General features: G+C 40.3%; 1 protein-coding gene across 1 annotated transcript in view; it reads left to right on the plus strand.

Annotated features, from left to right (window-relative positions):
• PDE4B (phosphodiesterase 4B) overlaps positions 1-24,285 on the plus strand; it is a 636,321-nt gene that overhangs the window by 501,102 nt on the left and 110,934 nt on the right. The window contains exons 5-6 of the mRNA XM_060089922.1: positions 14,680-14,716; positions 14,849-14,919. Coding sequence (XP_059945905.1) covers positions 14,680-14,716; positions 14,849-14,919 — 108 coding nt within the window. The remainder of the gene's footprint in view (positions 1-14,679; positions 14,717-14,848; positions 14,920-24,285) is intronic.

Consider the following 24,285-nt stretch of genomic DNA (forward strand, 5'->3'; position numbering starts at 1 on the left):
AGTATCAGAATAACTTAGGCAGAAAAACGGATAAGTGACCTGGAAGATAAAATACTGGAAATAACTACCGCAGAGCAGAATAAAGAAAACAGAATGAAAAGAATTGAGGACAGTCTCAGAGACCTCTGGGACAACTTTAAATGTGCCAACATTTGAATTATAGGGGTCCCATAAGAAGAAGAGAAAAAGAAAGAGACTGAGAAAATATTTGAAGAGATTATTGTTGAAAACTTCCCTAATATGGGAAAGGAAATAGTCAATCAAGTGCAGGAAGAACAGAGAGTCCCATACAGGATAAATCCAAGGAGAAACATGCCGAGACACATATTAATAAAACTATCAAAAAATAAATACAAGGAAAAAAATATTAAAAACAGCAAGGGAAAGGCAACAAATAACATACAAGGGAATCCCCATAAGGTTAACAGCTGATCTTTCAGTAGAAGCTCTGCAAGCCAGAAGGAAGTGACAGGACATATATAAATTGAAGAAAGGGAAAAACCTACAACAAAGATTAGTCTACCCAGCAAGGATCTCATTCAGATTCAATAGAGAAATTAAAACCTTTACAGACAAGCAAAAGCTAAGAGAATTCAGCACCACAAAACGAGCTTTACAACAAATGCTAAAGGAACTTCTCTAAGCAGGAAACACAAGAGAAGGATAAGACCTACAATAACAAACCCAAAACAATTAAGAAGATGGTAATAGGAACATACATATTGATAATTATCTTAAATGTAAATGGATTAAATGCTCCAACCAAAAGACATAGACTGGCTGAATGGATACAAAAACAAGATCCATAAATATGCTGTCTACAAGACACCCACTTCAGACCTAGGGACACATACAGAGTGAAAGTGAGGGGATGGAAAAAGATATTCCATGCAAATTGGAATCAAAGGAAAGCTGGAGTAGTAACTCTCATATCAGACAAAATAGACTTTAAAATAAAGAATGTTACAAGAGACAAAGAAGGACACTACATAATGATCAAGGGATCAATCCAAGAAGAAAATATAACAATTGTAAATATTTATGCACCCAACATAGGAGCACCCCATTACATTAGGCAAATGCTAACAGCCATAACACAGGAAATTGATGGTAACACAATAATAGTAAGGGACTTTAACACCCTACTTTCACCAATGGACAAATCATCCAAAATGAAAATAAATAAGGAAACACAAGCTTTAAATGAGACATTAAACAAGATGGACTTAATTGATATTTATAGGACATTCCATCCAAAAACAATAGAATACACTTTCTTCTCAACTGTGCATGGAACATTCACCAGGATAGACCATATCTTGGGTCACAAATCAAGCCTTGGTAAATTTAAGAAAATTGAAATTATATTAAGTATCTTTTCTGACAACAATGCTATAAGACTAGATATCAATTACTGGAAAAAAACTGTAAAAAATAAAAACACATAGAGGCTAAACAATATGCTATTAAATAACGAAGAGATCACTGAAGAAATCAAAGAGGAAATCAAAAAATACCTAGAAACAAATGACAATGAAAACACGATGGCCCAAAACCTATGGGATGCAGCAAAAGCAGTTCTAAGAGGGAAGTACATGGCAATACAATCCTACCTCAAGAAACAAGAAACAACTCAAATAAACAACCTAACCTTACACCTAAAGCAATTAGAGAGGAGATTTGTTCAAGATGGCAGAGTAGAAGCACATGCTCTCACTCCCTCTTGCAGGAACACCAGAATCACATCTAACTGCTGAACAGTCATCAACAGGAAGACACTGGAACTCACCAGAAAAGATACCCCACATCCAAAGACAAAGGAGAAGCCACAATGAGATGGTAAGAGGGGTGTAATCACAATAAAATCAAATCTCGTAACTGCTGGGTGAGTGACTCACAAACTGGAGAACACATACCACAGAAGTCCACCCACTGGAGTGAAGGTACTGAGCCCCATGTCAGGCTTCCCAACCTGAGGGTCCAGCAATGGGAGGAGGAATTCCTAGAGAGTCAGACTTTGAAGACTAGCGGGATTTGATTGCAGGACTTTGACAGAACTGGGGGAAACAGAGACTCTACTCTTAGAGGGCACACACAAAGTAGTGTGCACACCAGGACCCAGGGGAGGAAGCAGTGACCCCATAGTATACTGAACCAGACCTACCTGCTAGTGTTGGAGGGTCTGCTGCAGAGGCAGGGGGTGGCTGTGTCTCACCGTGAGGACAAGGACACTGGCAGCAGAAGTTCTGGGACATACTCCTTGGCATGAGCCCTCCCAGACTCTGCCATGAGCCCCACCAAAGAGACTGGATAGGCTCCAGTGTTGGGTAGCATCAGGCCAAAAAACCAACAGGGTGGGAACCCAACCCCACCCATCAGCAGACAAGTGGATTAAAGTTTTACTGAGCTCTGCCCACCAAAGCAACAGCCAGCTCTACCCACCACCAGTCCCTCCCATCAGGAAACTTTCACAAGCCTCTTAGATAGCCTCATCCACAGGAGGGCAGAGAGAAGAAGCAAGAAGAACTACAATCCTGCAGCCTGTGGAACAAAAACCACATTCAAAGAAATATAGACAATGAAAAGGCAGAGGGTTATGTACCAGATGAAACAACAAGATAAAACCCCAGAAAAACAACTAAATGAAGTAAAGATAGGCAACCTTCGAGAAAAAGAATTCAGAATAATGATGGTGGAGATGATCCAGGACCTCGGGAAATGAATGGAGGCAAAGATCGAGAAAATGCAAGAAATGTTTAACAAAGATCTAGAAGAATTAAATAACAAACAAACAGAGGTAAACACTACAATAATTGAAGTGAAAAATACACTAGAAGGAATCAATAGCAGAATAACTGACACAGAAGAACGGATACGTGACCTGCAAGACAAAATGGTGGAATTCACAGCTGCAGAACAGACTAAAGAAAACAGAATGAAAAGAAATGAAGACAGCCTAAGAAACCTCTGGGACAACATTAAGTGCAACAACATTCACATTATAGGGGTCCAGAAGGAGAAGAGAGTGAGAAAGGACCTGAGAAAATATTTGAAGAGATTATATTCGAAAATTACCCTAACATGGGAAAGGAAATAGCCACCCATGTATAGGAAGTGCAGAAAGTCCCATATAGGATAAACCCAGGGAGAAACATGCCGAGACACATAGTAATCAAGTTGGCAAAAATTAAAGACAAAGAAAAATTATTGAAAGCAGCAAGGGAAAAATGACAACATACAAGGGAACTCCCATAAGGTTAACAGCAGATTTCTCAGCAGAAACTCTACAAGCCAGAAGGGAGTGGCATGATATACTTAAAGTGATGAAAGGGAAGAACCTACAACCAAGATGACTCTACCTGGCAAGGATCTCATTCAGATTCAATGGAGAAACCAAAAGGTTTACAAACAAGCAAAAACTAAGAGAATTCAGCCCCACCAAACCAGCTCTACAACAAATGCTAATGGAACTTCTCTAAGTGGGAAACACAAGAGAAGAAAAGGACCTACAAAACCAAACCCAAAACAATTACAAAAATGGTCATAGGAACATACATATCAATAATTACCTTAAATGTGAATGGATTAAATGCTCCAACCAAAAGACACAGCCTTGCTGAATGGATACAAAAACAAGACCCATATATATGCTGTCTACAAGAGAACCACTTTAGACCGAGCGACACATACAGACTGAAAGTGAGGGGATGGAAAAAGATATCCAATGCAAATGGAAATCAAAAGAAAGCTTGAGTAACAACACTCATATTAGATAAAATAGACTTTAAAATAAAGAATGTTACAAGAGACAAGGAAGGAGACTACATAATGATTAAGGGATCAATCCAGGAAGAAGATATAACAATTATAAATATATATGCACCAACATAGGAAAACCTCAATACATAAGGTAACTGCTAACAGCTCTAAAGGAGGAAACTGACAGTAACACAATAATACTGGGGGACTTTAACACCTCAATTACACCAATGGATGGATCATCCAAACAGAAAATTAATAAGGAAACAGAAGCTTTAAATGACACAATAGACCAAATAGATTTAATTGATATTTATAGGACATTCCATCCAAAAACAGCAGATTACACTTTCTTCTCAAGTGCGCACAGAACATTCTCCAGGATAGATAACATCTTGGGTCACAAATCAAGCCTCAGTAAATTTAAGAAAATTGAAATCATATCCAACATCTTTTCTGACCACAACGGTATGAGATTAGAAATGAATTACAGAGGAAAAAACATAAGAAACATAAACATATGGAGGCTAAACAGTACATTACTAAAAAACCAAGAGATCACTGAAAAAATCAAAGAGGAAATCAAAAACTACCTAGAGACAAATGATAATGAAAACACGACGATCTAAAACCTACTGGTTGCAGTAAAAGCAGCTCTAAGTGGGACGTTTCTAGCTATACAAGCCTACCTCAAGAAAAAAGTAAAATCTCAAATAAACAATCTACCCTTACACCTAAAGGAACTGGAGAAAGAAGAATAAACAAAACACAGAGTTAGTAGAAGGAAAGAAATCATAAAGATCAGAGCATAAATAAATGAAATAGAAACAAGGGAAAAATAGCAAAGATTCTATAAAACCAAAAGCTGGTTCTTTGAGAAAAGAAACAAAATTGATAAACCATTACCCAGACTCATCAAGAAAAAGAGGGAGAGGACTCAAATCAATAAAATTAGAAATGAAAAAGGAGAAGTTACAACAGACACTGAAGAAATACAAAGCGTCCGAAGAGATTACTACGAGCAACTCTATACCAATAAAACGGACAACCTGGAAGTAATGGAAAAACTCTTGGAGAGGTATAACTTTCCAAGAGTGAACCAGGAAGAAATAGAAAATATGAACAGATCTATCACAAGTAATTAAACTGAAACTGTGATTTAAAATCTTCCAACAAACAAAAGTCCAGGACCAGATGGCTTCACAAGTGAATTCTATCAAACATTTAGAGAAGAGCTAACACCCATCCTTCTCAAACTCTTCCAAAAAATTGCAGAGGAAGGAACACTCCCAAACTCATTCTACAAGGCCACCATCACCCTGATACCAAAACCAGACAAAGATGTCACACACACACACACACAAATTACAGGCCTATATCACTAATGAACATAGATGCAAACATCCTCAACAAGATACTAGCAAACAGAATCCAACAGCATATTAAAACGATCATACACCATGATCAAGTGGGGTTTATCCAAGGAATGCAAGGATTCTTCAATACATGCAAACCAATCAATGTGATATACCACATTAATAAACTGAAGGATAAAATCCATATGATCATCTCAGTAGATGCAGAGAAAGCTTTTGACAAAATTCAACACCCATTTATGATAAAAACCCTCCAGAAAGTAGGAATAGAGGGAAGTTACCTCAACATAATAAAGGCCATATATGACAAACTCACAGCCAACATCATTCTCAATGGTGAAAAACTGAAACCATTTTCTCTAAGATCAGGAAAAAGACAAGGTTGCCCACTCACACCACTATTATTCAACATAGTTTTGGAAGTTTTCACCATAGCTGTCAGAGAAGAAAAAGAAATAAAAGGAACCCAAATTGGAAAAGAAGAAGTAAAACTGTCACTGTTTGCAGATGACATGATACTATACATAGAGAATCCTAAAGATGCCACCAGAAAACTACTAGGGCTAATCAATGAATTTGGTAAAGTAGCAGGGTACAAAATTAATGCATAGAAATCTCTTGCATTCCTATACAGTAATGATGAGAAATCTGAAAGAGAAATTAAGAGAAATTAAAGAAATTAAGAGAAATTAAAGAAAAATTAAATCTGAAAGAGAAATCTGAAAGAGAAATTAATAAAATACCTAGAAATAAACCTACCTAAGGAGACAAAAGACCTGTATGCAGAAAACTCTAAGACACTGATGAAAGAAATTAAAGATGATACAAATAGATGGAGAGATATACCCTGTTCTTGGATTGGAAGAATCAACATTGTGAAAATGACTATACTACACAAAGCAATCTACAGATTCAATGCAATCCTTATCAAACTACCACTGACAATTTTCACAGAACTAGAACAAAAAATTTCACAATTTGTATGGAAACACAAAAGACCCCGAATAGCCAAAGCAATCTTGAGAATGAAAAATGGAGCTGGAGGAATCAGGCTCCCTGACTTCAGACTATACTACAAAGCTACAGTAATCAAGGCAGTATGGTACTGGCACAAAAACAGAAAGATAGATCAATGGAACAGGATAGAAAGCCCAGAGATAAACCCACGGACATATGGTCACCTTATCTTTGATAAAGGAGGCAGGAATGTACAGTGGAGAAAGGACAGCCTCTTCAATAAGTGGTGCTGGGAAAACTGGACAGGTACATGTAAAAGTATGAGATTAGATCACTCCCTAACACCATACACAAAAATAAGCTCAAAATGGATTAAAGACCTAAATATAAGGCCAGAAACTATCAAACTCTTAGAGGAAAACATAGGAAGAACACTCTATGACATAAGTTACAGCAAGATCCTTTTTGACCCACCTCCTAGAGAAATGGAAATAAAAACAAAAATAAACAAATGGGACCTAATTAAACTTACAAGCTTTTGCACAGCAAAGGAAACTATAAACAAGACTAAAAGACAACCCTCAGAATGGGAGAAAGCATTTGCCAACAAAGCAACGGACCAAGAATTAATCTCCAAAGTTTACAAGCAGCTTATGCAGCTCAATATTAAAAAAACAAACAACCCAATCCGAAAATGGGCAGGAGACCTAAATAGACATTTCTCTAAAGAAGATATACAGATTGCCAACACACACATGAAAGGATGCTCAACATCACTAATCATTAGAGAAATGCAAATCAAAACTACAATGAGGTATCACCTCACACTAGTCAGAATGGCCATCACCAAAAAATCCACAAATAATAATTGCTGGAGAGGGTGTGGAGAAAAGGGAACCCTGTTGCACTGTTGGTGGGAATGTAAATTGGTACAGCCACTATGGAGAACAGTATGGAGGTTCCTTAAAAACTAAAAGTAGAACTACTATATGACCCAGCAATCCCACTACTGGGCATATACTCTGAAAAATCTATAAATCAAAAAGAGTCATGTACCACAATGTTCATTGCAGCACTATTTCCAATCGCCAGGACATGGAAGCAACCTAACTGTCCATCGACCCATGAATAGGTAAAGAAGATGTGGCACATATATATAATGGAATATTATTCAGCCATAAAAAGAAACGAAATTGAGTTATTTGTAGTGAGGTGCATGGGCCTAGAGTCTGTCATACAGAGTGAAGTAAGTGAGAAAGAGAAAAACATGTACTGTATGCTAACACATATATATGGAATCCAATATATATATATATATATATATATATATATATATATATATATATGGTTCTAAAGAACCTAGGGGCAGGACAGGAATAAAGATGTAGATGTAGAGAATGGACTTGAGGACATGGGGAGGGGGAAGGGTAAGCTGGGACGAAGTGAAAGAGTGGCATGGACTTATATATACTACCAAATGTAAAATAGATAGCTACTGCGAAGCAGCCGCATAGCACAGGAAGATCAGCTCGGTGCTTTATGACTGCCTAGAGGGGTGGGTTAGGGAGGGTGGGAGGGAGACGCAAGAGGGAGGGGATATGGGGATATATGTATATGTATAGCTGGTTCACTTTGTTATACAGCAGAAACCAACACAGCACTGTAAAGCAATTTTACTCCGATAAAGATGTTAGAAAGAAAACAAACCAGAGCTTAAAAAAATAGTAAGGGCACATTTTCATAATAAAGAATAGTCCTTCCCAAGAAAACACAGTTGTAAACATGATCTCATCCTATCAAAGATACTAATAACAAGATGTATTAAAAGCTTTGAGTGAATAAAAATAGCCCAGAATTTTGTTTTGGAAATATTTCAGCATGACAGTAAAACTTTCATGTGTTTGTCAGTTTAGGAATTTATATTTCTCAACACAACAAGAAGTAGAAGTTGAATATCCAGATTCTTCTGAAATTTTGTTTTATCAGGACCATGTTGGAAAATCCAGTTTTACACAGGTATTTTGAGCTAACCTGAAGTAATGCTCTCAAAGCTATTTCACCCGGTTATTACTCTTCAGGATGATTTGAAATAGAGGAACAGCAGCCCCTGAACCTCTTACTGCTTCTCCTGCCTTCTACCCATAAAGCCAAGAAAAAGAAGGACAGTAATAAGTTTGGAGTCTTGATGTGAAGGCCGCTGGATGGGGGTTGCAGTGTGTTCCCTGCTCAGGAGCCCCTCTCTCCAGAGCAGAACAGTCATGAATTTACACAAGAGGTAGAAAACTTTGCATAATTCCTCAGCATTAAATCTTAACAGTAGAGACAACACCAGCTTTTTAAAATTTCTCATCTCAGCTATTTCAGGAGGAAACATATAGGCAGGGAGAATGAGTGAAAAAGATATCGAGTTAAAAAGTGAATGGAACATTAAAAGTGGCTTTAGCATACAGCAACAAAAGAGAGACTGAAGTAATGCTTTCTAGCAAAGAAAACAAGATCGCCATTGGATCCCAAAAGGAAATTTCACATGCTTTCCTAGATGTGGCAATAATTCATTGGTTTCTGTTTCGTTCCTGTGCTGTAGTCATCTTTAACGTAATGTCTTTGTATACCAAGGTACAGATTTCCCAGTAGGAACATAAAGTACCGGAAACTGGTGAGGCCAGTTAGATTGCCCCAAACTGTGGCGGGAACCACCCTGGACAGGAACAAGTTTTAATTATCCACCAATAAAGCCACAAGGAAGCAAGATCCATGTTTCCTTCATTTGGTCATCCCATTTGTAGTCTTACACAGACAAGGAACTTTTTAAAGCCACCATTTGTATGAGAAGTAAGTAGTCTCTAGAGAGAGTGGTCAAGAAAAATGAGATCTGAGAACCAAAAGGAAAAGCAGAAATAAGAGCGCACTTAAAGTTAAGACCTGTTTATTGATGGACTACCAAAAAAGTACAATGTGGTGTCTCAGACTTGAGTTACAGCCATCATACTTACTAGCACCACAGCTTTAAGACATTGAGTATTTCTCGTAGTGTCTAAATTACCTGTAAATAAAAGCGCACGTTTACTAAGCATTTCCTATATACTATTTAAAGTCCTTTACATATTTTAATTTATTTAATCCCTATAACCTCAAGGTAGTTGGTGCTGTAATTTTCTTGTCTTAAAGATGAGGACACTGAAGTACAGAGAGGTTAAGTAACCTGCCCAGTAAATGGGGAATCATGGCTTAAATCCAGGGAGTCTAGATGATTAAACCATATGGTTATCCAGTACATAAACAAACTCTAAATAATGATGAAAAATAAAAATAATGATACGAATCTCCGCTCTGCCTGCCTTTCCAGCTGTTATGAAGATTATATACATCCTTCCTTTTAACAAAAATTTACTTACCTTTAGGCACTTTGCAAACAAATGAGACATTTTCTTTGTCTTCAGGGGAGCTAAAAGATTAGTAAGTCAATAGGCAGTTGTAATGCCTTCGGAAAAGGGCAATGTCCGTGGAAAGGGATGCACTGGACTTTGAGAGATCTGGCCAGGCAAGGCGAGCAGCCTGCTTCGAGAGGTTACAGCTAAGCTAAAGGAGTTAGCCAGGCAGAAAAGTGTGCAGGAGGAAGGGCTATGTGCTCACTAACTCTCTTGTTGTCAAGAACATTGGGGGAACCACAGCTCAATATGGCTCAGGCAGAGAACGTGAAAGGATGAGGAAGTGGTGAGAGATGAAGCCAGAGAAGTAAGCAGTTCCCTCATCACGAAGGCCTATGTGAGGAGTTGGCATTTATGCTGCAGACAAGCAGTGGGGGGCTACGAAAGGCTTTAAAACAGGAAAATACATAATCAGATGAATGTTTTTGAAAGATAACTCTGATTACAGTCTAAATAACAGTTTGAAGGGTGGACAAGCCTAAAGATGTGTCCAAGAGCCAAATGGGAAGCTGCTTTGGTAATCTGCATCTTAAAGGATGGGGATCTACATTAGAACAGATCCAGTGGGCGATTCATAAATATTTCAGCAGATGTTGGTGGTTGACTGTGGGATGAGGGAAAAGAAGGTTTCAGGCTTGACCAACAAGATAGGTGATTACACCATTCCCCAGGGTCAAGCACATACTCTTACCACATGAAATAAGGGACATGAAAATGCTTTGTAAACTGTAAAGTACAATATAAATATTAGTTCTCTTGATTGTAATGGGGGCAGAAATGACTACCCTAAAGAAGTTCTCACCAGCTGGGAAGATAGACATGATACCTACTATAATGAAATAATGATACCTACTACTAATACGAATAACTATAACTAACGAAAGTGCCTTTATGTGCCTAGCACTGTTGTAAGAGTTGTACATATATAATAACTTACTTAATTCTCACAACACCCCATTTTACAGATGAAGAAAGTGAGGCATAGAGAGGTTGCCTAATGTCTCATAGTTAGTAATAGTGCAACTGAGAAACAAACCAATGCTGTCTGGCTCCAAAAGCTGTGCTCTTAACTACAATAGCATATGTCTCTCTCTAAAGCAGACGAAAATTAGTATTACAAGAAAAGTACGTGTAGTCATGAAACAGAGGAAGTTAATATTAATAAAACGCAGAGCGTAGCAGTAGGAAGCAGCATTTTTGCTTCCTAGAAAAGCATTCATTGTTGAGAGCAGACCTACACTCAATTCTAAGACCCACAGAGTTCTGATCTCCAATTATCCTACAAAATTGTAATGCGCTAGTTTTGTCACTAGATGGTGCTCGTGCCACGGTTCTGAATATCTGGCCTCGTTCCTGAGAGGTCTTGTCCGCTCTAGTGGTTTGGACAACTAAGAAGTACATCTGTTTTCATAACCAATCAAGTGTTTTGTTACATTCATGCATTTTATTATTAATGTACAAAATTATGATTTTAAAAATTTAGACCGTTTTATAAATAATCTGGCTATAACTCAAATAGAAGTTTTTTTCTTTGTTTCTTCAACTTGCTATGAGTTACCTATGAATTATCTGATCGTTTCTCTAGCAGCTACTGTCTGATATACAGCATTAGCTTTTACAGCTCAAATTCTTTAAGGGACCCAGTGCTGGGGATCTGAAAATTCGTCTCTTGCCTCTGAGTATTCTGCTCTCCTAAAATTCAAAACTTTCATAATAATAGTCATTTTGACACTGAGCCCTCTCTTAATGTATTTTTTCTTTTAACCTCTGTGTAATCATTAGTTTGTACAGTTTTAGTAACTCCCCACTCATGCAACAATACATCAGCTTTAGGTACCTCATATGTATGAGATTTGCTTGTATCATCTAACTTGTTGGACATGTAGACTCCAGAAATCCAGGAGCCATAGATGACCTACTTAAGTCTAACACTGTCACTTTATACCCAACTCACCCTGATGTCTTCTGATCAATGTGAACTTCACAGCAGAAGTCTGAACAAATAGAAAGATATTTCACCCATCTCCAAAAAATAGCATGGGAAGGGGCAGTTCTTGTAATAGCTCACCACCCTGCATTTATCACAACTGCTCCGGTCTTAACAAGAGCCCTGAGGTTCTTCCTTTGACTCTCTCTCTATATACACTCCACTCCAGGAAGCCACTCCCTGCCATTGCTTTAAGGGGCCCCACTGTTGTAGGCACCTCCTAAATCTCTAGCTCTAACCCCCATATTTCAGTCTTCCCACTTGCTGTTTCCACCAGGATATCAACGAATATCTTAAAACTCAACATGTGAGAAAGTGACACGTCTCCTCCAACTCTTCCTCACTTTTTAACTTCTACTCACGACTTCACTATTTTCCCAGATACCCATTTTTAAAACTGAAAATAGTATTTCTTTAAGACCCCATATCCAATTCAATGCCAAGTCCTTGGCAAGACGTTCAGGGTCTCTTCCAGTTGCCTTTTCCTGTTTCTTCCTCTGCCTCACCAATGTCTTCTCATCAGAATGATGGCGATACCCCCTTAACCCATCTTCCTGGCTCTGTCCTCTCTTCCATCCATCTCTTGTATCCATAACATTTTATTGGGTTGGCCCAAAAGTTTGTTCAGATTTTTCCATAAGATGTTATGGAAAAAACTGGGACTTCCCTGGTGGCTCAGTGGCTAAGAATCCACCTGCCAATACAGGAGACATGGGTTCCATCCCTGGTCCGGTAAGATCCCATGTGCCGGGGAGCAACTAAGCCTGTGAGCCACAACTGCTGAGCCTGCACTCTAGAGCCCGAGAGCCACAACTACTGAGCCCGAGAGCCACAACTACTGAGCCCGAGAGCCACAACTACTGAAGCCCGCGTGCCTGGAGCCCGTGCTCCACAACAAGAGAAGTCACACAATGAGAAGCCCGCGCACCGCAGCCAAGAGTAGCCCCCCGCTCGCTGCAACTAGAGAAAACCCATGTAACAACGAAGACTCAACGCAGCCAACAAAAAACAAAAAAACAGACGAACTTTTTGGCCAACCCAATACTTTCTAAAGCACTTTTCTGTTTGCCCTATCTCACTAAAAACCTTCACTGGCTCATTTCTTTCTTTTTTTTTTTTTTGCGGTACGCAGGCCTCCCACTGCTGTGGCCTCTCCTGCTGTGGAGCACAGGCTCCGGACTTGCAGGCTCAGCGGCCATGGCTCACGGGCCCAGCCGCTCTGTGGCATGTGAGATCCTCCCAGACCGAGGCATGAACCCGCGTCCCCTGCATCGGCAGGCGGACCGTCAACCACTGTGCCACCAGGGAAGCCCCTGGCTCATTTCTTTTACTGAGTTGAGCACCAGCTCCACCACCGTTGTCCACAATGTCCATAACGTGGGTGTGGGGGGACCTTTGAGTCTTATCCCCTACAAATGTCTGTCACTGCTCAGCTCTAAACAGCCACCAAGCATCTCCATGTTCAGGACTTTCCCATTTCAATGCCTCGGTTCTTGCATTGTTCTCATTAGTAGCACCTATCATCTGTGCCTTTTAAAGCCTGCCCTTCAAGGTTCATCTCGAATACCACTCATCCAATCAAGCCTTTTCTACTATGTCTAATCTGTAATTATCACATCTCCTTTGCACCTCATTAAGTATCAATTGTTTGTATTTCTCATTCTGTATTTATAATATCTACTGCAGTGTTTTGGACATTTTACTGTCTCCTCTGTTTTAATTTGTGGGGATCATGAATTCTGTATAATTCAATCAACTATGCAGGGTCGTCATAAAACAGGAAACATAATGTTTAAAAGCATAGATTTTTGGAATCAGTCTTAGTTCTTTCATTTATTAGCTGTGTGCTAGTTAAGCAGTTGCTTACTTGCTCTGAGTGTTGATATTATCTATAAAATTGGAATAAGAGTCGTTGCCCCAGTTCTTGTTACAAGAATTAAATGAGATTTCATGCAGGGGCTGACAGATGGTAATCACTCAAAGAATGCTTACTCTTGTCAGTGTTCTTTTTATAGTCACGAAGTCACTGTACAAATCAGATGCACAGGAAGTTTAATGAAATTGAAGGGGGACTTCTAGCTAAAGACCAAGGTAGAAAGGAAAATATTGTATTAAATAATACCCCAAAGTAAAAGCCCATGCTAGAGAAGAGGCCCCCAAGGATGTAGGTGTTATCCAACCCTGGATCCCTAGGCCTCACTTAATGCCTGGTACTGGACAGGTGTTTAATAACCATTGGTTGCACTCCCGTAGTTAGCGGATAAGGTGCCATATATGTGTGGTGATCGTGAAGACAGAGAAGATGATCAGACAGTGAAGGAAACTCATTGTCCACCACCTTCTGTGTGACTGTTATGATTTATACTGTGATAGCGAATTGGCCTGATTGTGCATCTGCAGCTCAGTCCAGCCTGTCTTCTAATGGTTTTAATGGAGACGTTGCTGAATGTGGATTTAAGAAGAGGTTTCAAAGCATGTGTCAGAGAGAGAGTGCACTTCTGAAAACACACTTTTGACTCTTCCTAAGTACAGATTTATGTAACACTAGGTTCAGCTTAATCAGATCTTTGGAACAAAGTGAGAGACAATGATATAATAGTAGGTTCAGTCCCTACACTATACTCCCTTAAAAGCTTTTCCTTCGGTACTTTAAGAAAAAAGTTGTCTTAAAAACAAAAAGTAATGGGATTCCCAGACAGAAATCTGTGTTTAAATGGCATTAAGGCTGTGGTTCAAATCAACAAAAGCCAGGAAATCCAAAGTTAACCTTTATCCAGACTGTTACGCCATTTTTTCCAACTCTATGTGTGCCTGTGAGCAGCCCTCCTTTTGAATTTCCTGGCTCTGGCAACAAAAGTCCACAAATTGCTCTGAATTACAGTACTCTGGGTCTGCTATTTAACGGGAAAATACGCTGAAGATATATGCTTACTTGCAAGTGTTTTTATGTATAGCCACTGTAAATCCAGGAGCCATGAACCTGGTGGTTTTTTTTCTTTCGAGTTCCTGAAATCCCCATCTGCACCTAAATCAGTCCTGCCTTATATCCAGGTGGAAGAATTTGTATAACATTTGTGTTGCTAACACTGATGAAGTTTCATATTACACCTTATATGACACAGTTATAATTCAAATGCATTTAAAAAATGTTTCTTTTCTCTCTTTTCACCAGACATGGCGATGACTTGATTGTAACGCCTTTTGCCCAGGTATGTATCATGCTGGCCTGGCTCGTTCTCACTCTGTCTCTGGGTGTAGTTTCTAAGTGTAGCCTCTAAACCTGCCCATTCCTTTCCTTTTGTTCCTAACCATTCCTAACAGTGGAAACATTTTACTTATAGGTCCTTGCCAGCTTGCGAAGTGTGAGAAACAACTTCACCGTACTGACAAACCTCCATGGAACATCCAACAAGTAAGCATGCACTTTTTGTGGAGTTATAAATCCTTTCCATAAAGGCGAAACCCTGAACAGCACTAAAAAAAACCCACAACCCAACACTCATGCATGGAAATTTGCCCTCCTAGCTAAGTTAGGATACATGATAAAATTTAAAGTAGGATGGATCACCACAGTATTTTAGAACTGGTAAGATGTTAGAAATTAGTCCAGATCTTATTATCTTTGTGCCTTTAACACTTAGTAGACAGGAGTTCAACAGATGAAAAAATGAGATGGGTTTTTTTTTTTTTTACCTTTGTATTTACTACTTGAAAGTGTGAATACTCATCAGTAAAGGCCATAAATTCTATTAAAGTTCTTTTGGAATAAACTATTAATGAGTTCAGAGAATTCAAACTTAAAATTACACGTACCAAAAGTTCAGGTCCAGGTTGCCTTTTTTTTTTTTTTTTCGGTATGCGGGCCTCTCACTGTGTGGCCTCTCCCATTGCGGAGCACAGGCTCCGGACGTGCAGGCTCAGCGGCCATGGCTCACGGGCACAGCTGCTCCGCGGCATGTGGGATCCTCCCGAACCAGAGCATGAACCCATGTCCCCTGCATCGGCAGGCAGACTCTCAACCACTGAACCACCAGGGAAGCCCCAGGTTGCCTACTTTTTGATAATATATAAACAGATTCATGTAATTTGATGATAAGAGTGGGATTATCTTCTCTTCTGCCCTTAATGAGCTACATAAGCTTGGCCATTTCAACTAACAGGGCTGAACCTTGGTCTCCTCATCTGTTAAACAAGAGGTTTGAACTTAATAATACTGCAGTAATTTCTCCTCTGAAATCATTTCAATCTGTGGGTCTAAGTGCTATGCAGTTCACTATCCAGCAATTTAAAACTCATCACAGGGATCAGAAGGTCATGGAATCAATGATCCTGGGATGGTAGGGCCAGAGGAGAACTTTGAGAAATGACTCAGTCTCTCTGTTTTACAGAAGGAGAAATCAGGCCCTCAGAAATCCAGCAAGTTGCTAACAACCACACCATAGGCCAGAGATGCACCAGGGCCAAATCCTAAATCTCCTGATTTTTCTCAGCTAGTGTTCATTATAGGACACCCTGTCTCTCCAGTCTTTGTGAAATTATTCATTGACCCTCTACTATGCTTTTATCCAAATTTTTATTGCGTGGAGTTGTTAAAAGCAAGAGTAAACCCTGCTTTGAAAGCTAACTTTTCCGTTCACTGTTCTATCCCTTTTCCCGGAGCTTCCTGTGAGAGAGTCCTGCATAGCCCCGTGGAGTTTTCCCATTGTTGGTCTCTCCTCCTCTAAACTGTTCTCCAAACTGCCACCAGAGTCCTCTTTCTCACTTGTTGTTTGGCCATGTCACTCTCCAGCTTGAGGCACTTCAGTGGTCCACTCTAATCATTACGATAAAGTTTAAATGCGTGTGCTTGGCCCCAAGGCACCACATGATCCAGCTCAAGGTACTTTGATTGATTATTGATTGGGTTTATATTGGATGCAGTATACAGGAAAGCTAGAGGCTTGCCCAGCCTCATTTGTAGTGGTGCTTCCTGTTTATTGTTAAATAATTCACTCAACAAGTATTTATTTAGTGTACTATTCATCCACACATATATGTGTGTACTTAACAAATATGTATTGAGCACCACCTTGTACCAGGCACTGGTGATATAATAGTGACCGAAACAGACAATTCTCTGCACTTTCAGGGTTTACATTCTGATGGGAAGTGCCAGGGACTACAGAGGTGTACAATCAGACCAGGTCTCTGGCCACATGGAATCACATTCTAACAGTTGCGGCCTGGCTGTTCCCTGCATGTTCTATTCTCCATCCTAATTATGGACTTACTGTTCTCACTTCCTAAAGTGTCTCTCTCCACCTGCCAGTGATTGCCTCACTGAATCCTGCTTGTCTTTTACAACACTCATTTGTGGTACCTCACCAGGATGCTTCCCCTGACCCTACCAAGCCTGGTTGAGCACCCCCCCACCAGTGGCCCCAGAGCACTCTGCAAATCATGTATGGATCTCTGCCACGACCACTAGACTGTGTGTCCCCGTAAGGACACTTGAAATTTACATTTACTTTTCCTTGACTTTCTAAGAATTAGCAGAATGCCTGACACATAGTGTGTGCTCCATAAGTATTCGTCATGCATATAAATCTCTGAATTACTAATTGTTAGAGAAAGACCACCAAATGTTTCGAAAATTATTTTTTCGGAAGTGATCCTTTCCATTTTTCCATCTTTTTTTCTTTATAGGATATGGCCTCTGGTGCTTTATTTATTGGCTTCATAAGTCAGTTCTACCAATTGAAAATTATGTAACTTGGGCAAGTTACTTCACCTCTCCAGAGCTCAGTTTCCCAATCTATAAAATAGGGTTGCTCTGAGGATGAAATGAGTTAATATTTGTAAAGCATTTATAATAGCATCTAGCACATAGTAGTAGGTGCTCAATAAATGTGAGTTATTATAAGTGATAGTTACGGTTCTCTTGCTGAATCCAGAAAGAGTGTAATACTTTGGAGTTTTCACATCCATTATCACAGTTATCATCACCGTAAATGATGTTTATGACCCACATGTTGCCACCACACTATGGACAAGGAAACAAAGCTCAGGGAGATTAAATGACTAGTGCAAAACCAGCTCACTTCTGAGGGGATGAGCAGAGCCAGTGTTGAAACATAGTATCCTGATTCTCCTGCAGTGCTCTTTTGTAGGAAAACTCAGTTTTTTTCCTTCCTCTGTAGGGAAAAACCTAGTTCTTCCCTCCCGGGTTTGTCTTCCCAGTGAGTCTTCTTTACTAGTCACACAAAACACTTCACTTCTGACACTTCTGGTCACCAAATACGTGGAGGTTTTCCCCCTCACAACAGCAAGAAAATGTCCGACACCAGCTGGATGTCCCACAGTTTAACTCAATCCTGATGCTATCTGACATAGCATCAGATCCCACAGGTTAAGGGCTCAGTCCCACAAGATTGCCCACTGCCTCCCTCCCCACTTCAGACACCAGTTGTAAGCTCAAGTTATCATCTTTGATTGTGACCCACCAGCTATAAGATTCCAACGACACCCCCCTTAATTAATTTCATTAATTTGTTCGAGCAGCCCACAGAACCCAAGGAAACATTTACTCATGTTTACCAGTTCATTAAAGGATATGATAAAGGATACAGGTGAACAGCCAGATGAAGAGGGCAGTGTCTGAGAGGGTCCTGAGTGCAGGAGTTTCTTCCCCTTGGAGTTGGGGTCCATCACCCTCCTGGTGTGGATGTGTTTGCCAGCCTAGAAGCTCTCTGAACCCTGTATTATTAGGATTTGCTGGAGGCTTCTTCACATAGGCATGATCAATTATTAACTCCATTCCTAACCCCTCTCTCTTTTCTGGAGGATGAGGGGTAGGGCTGAAAATTCTAAGCTTCTAATCATGGCTTGTTGTTTCTGGGGACCAGCCCCCATCCAGGAGAAATCCAGGACCCCACCCAGAGTCACCTCATTAGAACAAAAGATGCTGCTAGTGCTCTTATTACTTAGGAAACTACAGGGAATTTTAGGACCTCTGTGTCAGGAAGCAAGGGTAGAGAACAATATATGTATGTTCTACTATCTCACATCTTTCCATTTACTATACCTATTCAGTCTTCTGGGTTATGGGACGAAATCTCTGAAGGCTTTGGAACAGAGTCATTTAGGAAGAACTTATGGAATAGCTGAAGGTCAGAAAGCCTGAAGCAGAGACATGAGCTAGGAGAGCATTTCAGGAATTAAAATATGAAGAGTAAAACCCTGGACCAAGATGATAGAGGTAGGAATTGAGGAGGAAGAGATTAATAAGGATACATTCCAAAGGCTTCTTTAACATAGCAGGGCTCAAGGCCACTACACTGCACAGCTCCATGGAGAAGGGGTGCCAGTGGTGATGTGTCGGGGTGTTTTCAGTTACTGGTTTGTTGTCATGGGCTCGGAGGTCCTTCCTCTGTTAAAGCATTGGGGAATTAAGCCTAACCCTGCTTATTATAGGCTGTCAGCTGAAGTTACTTTCTCGAGATCAGATTTTTCCATAGCCTTGGGGGTTTTGAGCCACATAAACCTCCATAGTTGCCATATTCAGAGTGCCTTAAGACCATAGTTGCCATATAGAGAGCTCACCCAGAGCCAATTCTCACACTCTGGCTGAGGACCACCCTCCAAATCATGGCTGTTTGTGTCATCTCTGGTCCAAACCACACTCGGCAAACATAATAGACCAGCAGTAGAATAGTTGCATCTAATGATCATTCCCAAATCCATACCCATATTTGTACAGAGTCGATCCTCCTACTGAGTTCAAGTACTTCCTTAAAACCAACATGTCCACCACTAGAGCTTCACCAAAGGGAGTTGAGATTGCCTTGGTCTAGCTCTGGCTGAGAAGTGAATGATGGAGCAGCCTGGCAGGGGCAGTTTGGAAAACTGAGGGTCCATTTAATGCACTCTATTCTATTCTTAGATAGTCAATACCCTCAAACAAATAAAGACAACTGAAGACAATATTATCTGTCAGGAATGGATCCACCATGCTAAGAGCATTCCCCCTCCCACCCCAACCCAGATATTCACTTTTCTCAACAATTGAAACTGTAAGGTTCATGGAACTCAGAAGTCATTTTCTGGAATATTTGACTTGGGTTCCAAAGTGCTACTCCTTGCCTTGAATGTAACATTTAAGCAATAATTATGTCCTTGGAATGGTTTTCATGAGACATTTGGATAATGTGTTGTTTTTATATGAAAAGGAACTCCCACATAGAACTATAATTCTCATAAGTCAAGATTCCCTTTATCTTTTGGCTCTTTGCTCAGCATAAAATCAGTTCATTGTCTGTCTGAGCTTTACCACCCAAAGGGTGAAAATCTCAAAGTTCCTATTGAGGTGATTTCCTTGCACTTCCTTGAAATGTTCTATTGAGAGATGCTTGATTGGGCTTGTATTTCTTGGCTTCAGATTAAAACCTATATATCCTTTGTCCCAGGAATTTTGAAACTATGGCTTTCATTTAGAGTTGTTCATTCGGATAAGCATTCCCTAAATCATTTACTGACTTTAAACAGACTGATGGAGAAATCACATGTGAATGAGAGTACCTACATTCAGCAGACTGATAACCAGAGAATTGAGCTGGGAGCAAAGAGCTGTCCCCATTATCCAACTCTGTCACTAACATCACATACATCACTGTTGGCTACCGGGAGATCACGTAACATCACTGTATTCACATTCTTCCGAGGTATAATTAAATGAACATGTATGAAATCTTTGAGAAAGAATTAATAACCACTGGGGGGGTGGTTTCAGGCTTTCATTGCCTTGTGTCCTTTGGCATGGCATTTAAATTGCTGAGAATAATAAAAATCTTGAGCATTCAGAGCTGGACAGAACCTAGCCAAATTTCCTCAGAATAAGGGAGGAAATATATGTAAAACCTCTCACACAGGAGCTGGCACTTTGTAAATTAGCAGAAAATGTTAGTTGCTGCCTGTTCTCCCCAGGTGAGGAAGAAACTGAGAAGTTCAGTGAGTTGCCCAGGGCTATATGGTTAGAAGGTGCCAGAACCAGGATTAGAATTCCTGTCTTCTTATTCGTAGTCCTGCTCTTTTTCCACTGTGTTATTCAGGGCTGGCAAGTATTAACTGCTGTGGCCATATTATCCTCCCTGTTAACATAACCATCTTTACAACCCAGGCGTAGAACTTATGATTCTTCTGTAAGTTAGGGACCTTTGGACTCGTAATGGGCAACCAGTGCCATTTTCTTCTGGCACTCATCACAGTTTTCTAATTGGTCCTCTCATGCCCCACAAGCAATAATGCAGCCTCCAGATGTCATTCATTCATTTAAAATGTATCGAGCTTCTTCTTTGCACCAGCTCTTGAGAAAAAGTGATGAACGTTTATAAACGTACTCCTTGCCTTTCCAAAGCTTACACACACAGATGCTCACCCGAATTAACAACTCTAAATAAAAGTTATATTTTCAAAATAACTCCTGGGACAAAGGAGTTTATGTAAATTGTGTAATTTTTAAGAAGTCATTGGGAGGATCAGGTGCTATGTGTCGCTGTGCTATTAAGAAAGCAGAGATTTCCAATATGGAGGGTCTCTTGGTTCTATGTCTCTTTTCACAGAAGTCTTCTTTGGAACTCAGGAAGATAGTTAAAATAAAAGTAGTTAAAAAAATGTATTATCAATCTAATCAACAGCTACTGACTACCTATATCGTACCAAATACTTTGTCAATTATAAGGTTACAAAGATGAATGAAATTCAATCTTTGTTTAAATTTCTCACAGCCTAGTTGAGACAGACAAGAGAATGGGAATTGTAATGCAGTAAGAGCAGCACTAGGGTGGGGCATAGGAAAGTATAGGTAGCCCAGTGACAAGTCACAGGAGGGAAGGATCCTCTGAGGTGATGCCGGAGTGCAGTCCTAGAACATGTGAAGGAGTTTGCCGCTTAAAGAGGAGGAGAAAAGTGGTCAGAGGAGCAAAATACGTGCAAAGTGTGGAGTATGTAAAACCAAGACTATAGAGGAAAAGGAAACCAGATAAAACATTCATATGGTATTTGGCCTCTCAAATCATTTTCACATCAATGGTTTAGTCAATCGACAGTTTACCAGTATTTAAGGAGTTCCTACTTTACGTGAGGGAAGTTGGTAGGTCCTGCAGAGGTCACATGAAAGGGGTCAGAACTGGAGCCCACCATCAGTGGGTCATAGATTAGGGGTGGGGATAGACCATGGCCATATGAGTTGTAACATGAGGAAATAACCCAGAAGGTACAAATGAAGCACCATGCGAGATTAGAGGAGGAATCATTTTTTAGCTTCCTTTTTGGGAAGGAAGAAATTTTCCTCTTTCCTTCTAGGTTCTTCTGGCTGGTCTAAGAATCAAGTGGACACGAGACAGATTAGTAGGAGAAAGTCAAACAGAAGTTTAATAGCATGTATACATGGGAGAGGCCCAGGAAAACTAAGTAACTGGACAAAGTGGCTGAAACCCTCACCTTAAACACCATTTTCAGCTAAAGACCAAAGAGGATCTTGTGGGGTAGGGGTTTGGGACTTGAAAAGGAAGGAAGGCAATTGACGTGGAAGTGGAAAAGCAAATGTTTGGTAAATAAATGTTTGCCGGACCATGCGGAGACAGACAATGGCACACAGAATGGAATTTTAACAAACAGACTTTGCTGGGTTCCTCCCTGTCTACCATACCTAGTTCATACTATACTTATCTGTGGTCAGAGCTCCCTTCCTCTATTTACATTCTTTTAGGCTGTTAAGGGAAAGGTCAAAGTTTCTTCCTCAGTCTTTCGGGCCTTTTCAGCTTGAAATAATCCGTATGCCAAGAGCATTTTGGGTAGCAAGTTTTCCTCCCTACAATAGCATTCTTTGGAGAAGATGGCATTTGACCTTTGAAGGTATGATTCTGATAATGGGTTTTTTTCTCCCACACATCCAAGCAATTCTCTGATACCAGCTGGGTGTCCTATAATTCAGTTCAGTTCTGACATTATTAACTTGGAGATAGCGTCAGATCCCGTGGGTTAAGTGCTCAGTCCTACAAGACTGCCCCTCCTCCGCACACCCCTCTCCCGCTACACACACTGGGGACCCCAGTGGAAAGCCCAGGCTCTTGCCGGGGCTTCTGACCCACTGGCTATATGTTGGAGGTTCCCAGGAGCCCTTTCTTGGGTTCAATGAACTTGCTAGAGGGACTCACAGAACCCAGAGAAACATTTTACTTATAGATCACTGGCTTACTATAAAAGGATATGACTCAGGAACAGCCAGATGGAAGAGATGCAGAGAACAAAGAAGAGGGTGCCGGGGGGGGGGGGGGGGGGGGGGAAGGAGCGCAGAGCTTTCATGCTCTCCAAGTGCATCACTCTCTCTGAATCTCCACGTGTCCACCAACCCAGTCTTTTTGAGTTTTTATGAAGGCTTTGTTACAAAGGTATGGTTGATTAAATCATTGGCCATTGGTGACTGAACTCAATCTCCAGGCTCTCTCCCCTCCCCAGAGGTTCAGGGTGGGCCTAAAGCTCAAACTCTCTAATCACATGGTTGGGTTCCCTGGCAACCCCCTCCTTAGGTTATGTAGTTGCTGGTCCAAAAGTCACCTCATTAACATAGCAAAAGACACCTTGATGGCTTTCCTCACTTAGGAAGCTCCAAGGATTTTTGGAGCTCTGTGCCAAAAATGGAGCCAAAGGCCAAATATATATGTATATTTCTTACCATAACTGGCAATGTTATAGAATGGAGGTGATACTTAAATGTGCAGATTTGTGAGAGGAAAGCTTCCTTCACAGAGGAACGGCCTGAGCAGCGTCAGGAAAGTAAGAGCACATGTTCAAGAAGAAGGAAGTGATCAAGTTTGGCCTTGGCAAAGTATGAGTTAGTTCTTTCCCTCATTCATTCATTCATTCTTCCATTCAATGAGTATTTACTGAGTAGTTGACATATAAAAGCATATGTTGAGGCCAAAGAGCAGACTTTGAATGCCAGGCTAAGGAGTTTGGAATTTAATCTCTTAATATTTCTGAAAAACAGCCCGCAGTATTAGTGCAGGTGTTATCAGCAGATGGGATAGTACAAAGAAAATGCACTTTGAATTCAGAAAGACTTAGCTTTGAATCCTGACCTTGTTGTTATAAGCCATGTGTGCTTCAGCATATTTCTTAACTTCTCTGAGCTTCAGTTTCCTTATCCTTAAAGTAAGATGATGATACTCTCAATGGAAGCTAAGAAGTACCCAGCACAGTGCCTAGCAGCACAGTGCCTAGCAGATGAAAGCACACATTGGATGGCAACTTCCCTTTGCTTGTCACCACAGGAAAGCAGAATGTGTGATCCCAAAATATGCCACTTTGGCACATGGATTATTTCTAGCTGAAGGCAATCAAGACCCAGCAGATTCAAGAAAAACTTTCACCTCTCCTTCAACTACCTAAAATAATTGTAGTTGGGGGCCTGGCTGAAAGAAAGACAGAGCTAATATCAGAGATAACTTTTATCTGAATGACCCATCTGTATGGGAGAGCAAACATCTAATTACAAATGATCTGCTCTTCTCATTGTCTGGTGAATGACCCTCCTAAGCTTTGAAGCCCTAGGCTCCTGTTCCATTCCTTAGCTCACGATGACAGATAAGTCTCAACTGCTTGACTTGCCCTTGGGTCTCATATTCTTATGGGGCTCCCTTAAGTATGTAGTTGAATTTGTTTGTCACCTGTTAATCTGTCTTATGTCAATTTAATTAATAGACCAACCAAAAGAACCTAGAAGGGTAGAGAAAATTTCCTC

This window comes from Mesoplodon densirostris, chromosome 2, assembly GCF_025265405.1.
Source record: "Mesoplodon densirostris isolate mMesDen1 chromosome 2, mMesDen1 primary haplotype, whole genome shotgun sequence".
NCBI lineage: Eukaryota > Metazoa > Chordata > Mammalia > Artiodactyla > Ziphiidae > Mesoplodon > Mesoplodon densirostris.